The sequence below is a fragment of the Canis aureus genome, chromosome 8, assembly GCF_053574225.1.
Source record: "Canis aureus isolate CA01 chromosome 8, VMU_Caureus_v.1.0, whole genome shotgun sequence".
Lineage (NCBI taxonomy): Eukaryota > Metazoa > Chordata > Mammalia > Carnivora > Canidae > Canis > Canis aureus.
In genome coordinates, this window is record NC_135618.1 from 22,529,707 (window position 1) to 22,537,527 (window position 7,821).

General features: G+C 47.9%; 1 protein-coding gene across 1 annotated transcript in view; it reads right to left on the reverse strand.

The window, feature by feature from the left end:
• ABCA4 (ATP binding cassette subfamily A member 4) overlaps positions 1-4,883 on the reverse strand; it is a 128,103-nt gene extending 123,220 nt beyond the window's left edge. The window contains exon 1 of the mRNA XM_077905490.1: positions 4,154-4,883. Coding sequence (XP_077761616.1) covers positions 4,154-4,219 — 66 coding nt within the window. The 5' untranslated portion in view covers positions 4,220-4,883. The remainder of the gene's footprint in view (positions 1-4,153) is intronic.
• Positions 4,884-7,821: the final 2,938 nt, after the last annotated feature.

Here is a 7,821-nt window from a genome sequence, read left to right on the forward strand (position 1 = left end):
AATTCCACAGCGTAATTAAAAACATGTTTTCAGGGCGGCTCTGACTCCCCCCACCCTTTCCCTTTAAACATGTCTGTAACTTTAATTAAGCCCAGCCAAGGCTCAGAAGGGGCCGATGGAAATTTTTTTTCCCCCAAACTGGTATTTCCTTGTTCTCTTTTTTTCTCTTTGCTTCCCCTCCCCCTCTCTTTACTGCTCGACCTACATGGGGGAGGAGGGGTGGCAGGGAAGGGCAGAGTTGTGCTTGTTGTTTTAAATCTCGGCCAGCTAGATTTCCTTCCCTCCTAGTCTGTTTCCAATTTGAAGGTGGGTAGCCGAGGCTTGAAATGAGCCGTTTGATTCTGCCCCCTGCACCAACAACTCAGCCAGGATTCTTGCCTGGATGAATGCGACCCAGGCTGCCCACCGTCCCTGCACCCTGACAGCTCTCCCTGCCTCATACTGGGCCCAGGACCAAGGCCTGCAGCTGTACCAGGTGTCCAGGACACGATAAGCCCCCTACTCTCAGGAGGCCTCCCCAAACATCCTGCTCTGCCATGGAAGCTGCGACAAGGGGATGACGCCAGGGAGGCCCTACACTGTGAGTTCTCAGGGAAAGGAGACACACCCGATGATCTTTATAAACCCTCCCTGGCGCAGCGCCTGGCCCCTAGCAAATATGGGTGGTGTGCATTTGTCCGGGACAGTGGGGAGAGCTCTTGACACTGGAAGTGCCCATTCTGCAGCCCAACTCCTTGCGTGCGAAGTCTTCTCTCATGCTCTCCAAACCCCATTTCTTTCCTGAACTTCCCAGCTCATCCTCACCCCCCACCCGGTGTTTCCTTCTACTCCACTGCTGTGCACGCTATTGGGTCAGGGCCTTTGCGCAGGCGCGAGCTCCCAGCTGGCTCCAGCTCCCATGGACGTGGGGGCTGTGACCCAGCCACCAGGCTGTGCTGGACGCATGGGGTGACTGTACAGCCCAGTTTGCCAGGTCAGGTGTTAGTTTACATGTGTTGCCCTGGGGCCATTGATCCTAGTTCTATTTTTCACTTTCAAAACTGCCCTGGTTTGGACGATAGATTCAATGACAGCCACTGGATCTTTGCAGTCTCCATGACCACAGTGTGGGGGTAGTGGCCATGTCCTCCAGCCCCACGGGTCACTAACGTTCTCTGAAGCCTCCCTGACCTCATCAGTACCCATGGGGACACTAGTGGTATCTCTGTCCTGGAACAGAGGTGATAGTACAGTGCCAGGCGCTTAGTAATACTTGATAAATGTTAACAGAGGAAGAAAATTAAAAAAAGGAAGGAGGAACGCAGAGATCTAAAGATGTTCATCTTAGGCCCTCAGGGGTTGGGAGAAGAGAGATGGGGAAATTTGGTATCTGTTTTGCTCCCGTTCACAACAGTAAACACCCCAAACCATGGAAGTTTGAGAAGTTCAAAACCAAGGAGCTGGGTTATGGGTTAGGTGTGCTGTGCTTTCCTTAGAGTCCCCATTTTGCTGAGGCGAAACCTTCCAGAAGAACTAAAAGCTTTGAGAAGGTGCCACAGACCCCTGTCAGAGCTGCTGGGGGTTGTAGAAGATGCCTCCATCTTGCTCAGACATCCTGGTAATTCCTGGAATATGGTAGGAGTGGGCAAGTCAGGGGAGGCGCACCAGACAATCTAGAATTCCAGGCCATCGGGATGGCATCAAGTGAGTGGCAGCCCAGACCAGGTGTAGTCCTGGGAGCTTACCCCAGCCGGGCATCTCAGCCTGAGTGGGCCTATCTCACCACAGAGAGGCTGGCAGCGTGTTGCCCCTGGGCGCACACTGTGGGGAAGACGGAGTCCCTGAACCGGGGAAGCCCCCCCCCGCCCCCCGCCAACACCAGGGAAAGGGAGAGGCTATAAGGCCTCTGAGCCAAACCTGGTCTTTGAAAATGGGGTTATTCTCTGTAATAGCAACATGCTTGCCACAGAAATGGAATAATTTCAGCAGGTAATGTCCTCAAGTACGTTGTTCGAAGGCCACAAGGGGCTTATTGAGAGTAGGATTAAGTGAGAATCTTAATTTCTTATGGGAAAGAGAGAAAGGAGAGAAAGAAACAGTTGCAGATTGGATTGTCCTTGGCATTTCATCGACTAAAAACATCATGTGGTCAAGGACCATGCTTGTCTTGTTGGCCCTTATGTACCTATGTACCTAGCACCTGGCACAGTACCTAGTGATTATGAAGTATTCACTGATTGAAGGAACACATTAATAAATCAATGCATTTAATAGTGAATCCTGCTTAACTTCTGTCTATTTTCGTTCTGAAAGAGAAGCTCTTGGAAGCAAGGGATTGAGTCTCTGATTACCGTTAGCCCTTGGCTCCTGAAGGCAACAAATAACTTCAACACTAATTTGAAAATCAGAATAGCTCTGACAAGGAAAGCAACCCGAGGACAGCGGTGTTTCCCATGTACAAGGGGTCCTAACTTGGCTTTCCCCTGCAGGCTCCCTGAGTTCTGTCCAAGCGACACATACCAGAGAAAAACAATCACCTGTTCACGTGGCTGGGTTATGCCTTCTGCTACTTGCTGTTTTCTGGGCTAATTATTAAGCTATTATCTCTCTGCTTTAAATACTCCAAACCTAGCCAGGGTCCTTCTGCACGGATCTGGGCAGGAGACCCCAGCAGCAGTCTCACTGTGCCTCTTCCTCACAAGCCCGGGTTACAGCTCCACCAACATCTCCTCTGTGTTTCCAAGTGCTAAGAGTTCCCTGTTCTTCCTTTGGTTCCCTCAGCCCTCGGGGTGCAAGCTGCATCCACAATTGCTGCCTCCATGATACCTTGTTCTCTTTTATCCACTAAGTTACCAGCCTCACACTTAGCTAACACAGTTTTATATTCCAGATTCTCTCTGACTGAACCCTGACAGAGACACTCAGTCACAGGTCTTCAGATGTTCCGCTGGTTGGCCCTCTTCTCCCCTAACAGTCATTCCATCATCCAGGAAAACCCTGTCCCGCCTGCATAAACCCATCTCAAATCAAGGCTTGCAACAAATGCATTCTCTTCATCGTCACAGCCAATCTTCCTCCCTGTCCTCTTTCCCAAATCTCCCCCACCTTGCCTGCCTCCCGTCTAATCTCAGCTCGACCCACCCCTTTTTCCTTCCCCCCTCCTTCCTCTTTCGGCATCTTTAGTCATTTGGCATTTGCAAGACTGCAAGGCTGTAGCAAAGCACATGTTCCTTGTAGTTATATATTCACTCTTCACCCCTTTCCAGAAAATTGGCCAATTGGCATTTGCATGTACACTCTTGGGATCCTCTGATCGCCTATGGGTGGCTCTTGCAAGAACTTCTCAGGGGAATATTTGACTGGTGCTACTTTTATTGCTCTTGGTCTCAAAACACCCTTCAGGTTTCCCCCAGCCAGACTAGAAGTGTGTCCAGGGTAGAATCTGGGTCTTCTGTTTTTATGTCCCTGGCCCAGCCCAGCCCTTAGATCTGCTCACTGGAAGGGCTCAATAAACGTCTGTGCTAGTCGATAAGTTATTGTGTCTCACTGAATCTAAGAAGCAGTCGATCATAAGGTGCACTGTTGATTTTTGCACACTAAGAAAGAAACAGATGTGTCCAGTTACACTGTCACTTGATTGTGAGCTGCATCCCAAGGTCAGAGATGTGAAAATGTGGAAAGCCAGTGTGCCTCCTAGAATCTATGGTCTGAGAAGCTGGTATCATTGGTCCGGTTGGAGCATGTTGTTTTCATTTGAGCCTGTTCTTCGGGACTTAGGATCTACCCACAGCACAGTACGGATGGATGGATGCTCAAGGGCTTGTGGGCTGGACTAGAAGGTTTCAAAACCAGGGGCTGGGGGAGGAGAAGGGGGTGGGAAGGGAGGGACAGGCAATGGATTCATATGCAGGGAGGGCAAAAGAAGACTATACTGTGGCCGTGCTGGGCTGCAGGGGAAAGTGTCCACCTCTGGACAGAGACACCCATCCCCCTGGGAAGGACACTTGCCAGAGAGGTTCACGGAGCAGCCACCCGTTGCTTCAGTGCTAAATAGCAATGGCCATGGCCAGCTCACCTTCCCCACCCCTTCCCCGTCCCCGCCCCGGCCCCGGCCCCAGCCCCCATGTGTATTTGCTCCACGTGGCACTTTGAGACTGCAGACTGCACTTGTTACCTTTTGCCTTTTCCTCAGGGTCCAGTTCTTCCAGAGCAAAAGCTGGATCTGTCTCGCGAAGCCCATGCTGGTGACCACAGGAACAGTTATCACCGCGAGCCCTCCGTCGGTGCAGCGACAGGAAAGGACATCAGTGCCGCTCCGGGCACCCCTCCCTGGCTGCGGCCGCTGCGTCCTTGTCTGGCCGATTAAAGGCTCGCCTCCCTCTCCAAAGCATAATCCCTTTTAATTCCCGTAAGCCCTGGGTGGAGGAGAGCAGCCTGCCACTCCTTGGCCCCTTCTTAGGAAGAGAAAGAGAAACCCAGCGGCTCCAGTGGCTGGGCCCTGAGCACAGGGAGACGGGGGCATTTCATGGGGCACCCGAGGGGAGCAGGGACCACCTCACGGAGGCACAGAAGCCGCGAGAAGCGACAGCCCTGCAGGGACACCAGCGTCAGTGGGCGCTCCCGGCAAAGGCGCCCAGGCGAGGAGCAGAGCTTGGGCTGAGATCTCACTTGCTTCTGCTGACCACACCTGGGGCCCTGCTGGAAGGACTGCATCCAAGGGAAAGGGGTGCCTTTTTCTTTTCACAAAGGGGCCTTCTGCTCCCAAAGGATGCAGGTGTGAGGCTGCCTCCATCCGGCCTGGGAGGGCCCCCGAGGCTGCGCACCCCACCGCAGGAGAAACCTGATCTGCAGTGAAAGGGAATGAAGGCAATGCACAGAGAGGCCAAGGCAGAGGGCAGGAGTCCCAGCTGCGGCCCTGTCCCTGTTTCCAGCTGTCCTTGGGACACAGCTGCTCCCCTGCTTTTCTTTCAGGCAGTTTAGATGTAAGATACCTCGATCCTAAAAAAAAAGAAAAAAATTAATTAAAAAAAAAAAAGATACCTCGATCCTTCCAGTAAAATCCCCCTTTGCCCACATTAGCTCATTCGACTCCTAGCAATTGCAACCAAAAGATTCCTGCCTATTGTGAGATATCTTAATCAAGGAGAGGATCCGTGACCTGGACCAACTGACTTTGGGCCAAAATTATTTGCAGACTATTGGAATGTATCTGCATACGGTTCCTGGGTGGGCACATGCTTGTGATATTAATACAAGTAGAGAACTCAAAAGAGTTGCAGCAAAGTTTAAAAGAGAAGAACTACATTGTCATATCTTTTAAAGAAGTAAAAGGGTGGGGATCCCTGGATGGCTCAGCAGTTTGGCGCCTGTCTTTGGCCGAGGGCGTGATCCTGGAGCCCAGGATCGAGTCCTGCGTCAGGCTCCTGGCGTGAAGCCTGCTTCTCCCTCCGCCTGTGTCTCTGCCCCTGTCTCTCTCTTTCTGTCTATCATGAATAAATAAATAAAATCTTAAAAAAAAAAAGTGAAAGAGCTCCAAAATAGTCAATATTGTCAGTTCCTGTATCTATTAGGAAAATGTTGACAATGCTTTAAAACGTGAAGCCGTGTCAAGGCATAACAAGTAGGAAAATATGTGGCAGGTTTAAAACACATCATCATTCTACACTATTAGCTGGGACTAACCCGCTTCCATAACTGATCCAGACATTGACAATTTTACCCACTGATTCGCCAAATACTTTGGTGGCCAATGAGTCAAGTGGGATATTGATACTTGTTTTCAGTTTTGAACCAACTTTTTGTTCAAAATTTATTTACCACTCACTGTTACAAGAATTCTTTCTAAAGAGCCTCAAAGTGAAACTGTAAACACATTTTTCTTTTGTTTTTAAAAGCAGAAGCAACACTACATAGTTTATCATCAAAGAGAAATGACGAGTATTTCAAAATCACTTGGCACGGAGTAGAGGAATTTCTCCAGAAAAATAATCTCTAAAAGTCCCATATTTAAAAATATCTTTGGAGGAAAAAAAATTCAAAATCATGAGAATTGAGGTGGTACATGTTTCTCTACCTCCTCAGGAGAGTGTAAATTTAATATCTATTACTATGAAGTACTAATTGCTAGATTTAAATTTACATTTTTTCTGAGAATAATTATATCAAAACAAAAAGTTTCTGAATTATTAAGCATAGCAAAATATATAAAAAATTTCTTTACACACTTGATGTGCATGTAATCCCAGAACTTTGCTTTTACCTAAAATGTCTACAGTTTGATTTCATATATTAATCAATCTTGACTCATTTGACATAGTCTCATTAGTGAGTCTCAGGGCTTGGAGCTTGGATATAGGAGCTATTGCACGTCACTTTGATGTAGCCGCTGACGACAGCAAGAATGGCATGCCCAGGGGTGCTTGGGTGGCTCAGTGGTTGAGCGTCTGCCTTCGGCTCAGGTCGTGATCCCAGGGTCCAGGGATCGAGTCCCGCATCGGGCTCCCTGCATGGAGCCTGCTTCTCCCTCTGCCTGTGTCTCTGCCTCTCTCTGTGTATCTTGTGAATAAATAAATAAAATCTTTAAAAAAAAAAAAAAGAATGGCATGCCCATTTTCTGATTTGCCTTGCTAGAACACTTATACAGTGTCATAAAGGAGATCCAGGTCCCATCACTAATTATCGTGGAGTAGAAATTAAGACCAAACTAATAGAACTTAAGCATTCACTGGTATTATGGAATCTTTGGTTCATACACTGAGAAATAAATTATATTTTATGAATTTAATCTTTCCGATGAGATTCTTGAACACGTAGCTGGCACTAGTTTAATCTTTCCTGTAAGGATTTTGGACTTCAGGTTGTTATTATTGTTCAGCTGGTGTGCAGATATTAAATTTCAGTGTATAACAATAGCACTATTTGAAAACATATTCACCTGAAATATTTCCACAGGCTTCTTTCTTGCTTAGTGAGAAGAGATGCTGCTCTCATGTCTAAGCAATCTTTGCCTCCAAAATATTCCAGATCTACTCTGAGGGACCATTATAGAAAGGTCTAGAATGGAAATTGAGGGAGCTCACCATTTACAAAGCAGGCACATGAGTGTTTTATCACAGCACACCTTCTAACAGCAAAACGTGGAAACCCACCAAATGCCCATCACAGAATAGATACATGAATTGTAGGGTATTATTTCTGTCAAAGCTCCTACAGAACTTTGGACAAACTGTACCTACAAAATATGGGTAATTCTCCCACCCACAATGCTGAACACCAAAAAAAAAAAAAAAAAAAAAAAAGACTGACAGGCAAAATGCATCTCTGATGTTCAAAGTCAAGATGGTGGTTATGTTTTGGGAGGGCAGGGGGGCTATAAGAGAGTATAAGGGGTATTTCTGGGGGTGCTGGAAATGGAAACAGTTTTTCTTTTGATCTGAGTGCCAATTACTTGGGTGTGTTCAGCTGGCGAAAATCAGTCTGTAAACCCAGGATTTATACACTTCTCTGTATGTATGTCATGTTTTAATAAACATAGTTTCTTTTTTTTTAGGGTTTCCTATTTATTTATTCATGAGAGACACAGAGAGAGAGGCAGAGACACAGGCAGAGGGAGAAGCAGGCTCCACGCAGGGAGCCCAAGGCGGACGCAATCCCTGTTCTCCAGGCTCACGCCCTAGGCCGAAGGCAGGTGCTAAACCACTGAGCCACCCAGGGATCCCCATAAACATAGTTTCTTAAAAGGGCAGGTGAAGGTCCAGAACTCAGTGAAGGAGCCTGAGTTAGATGAGTTGGAGATGATGGGGAGAAGTCTGGAAAGAGGTGTGCCCTGGAAACCACGGGAAG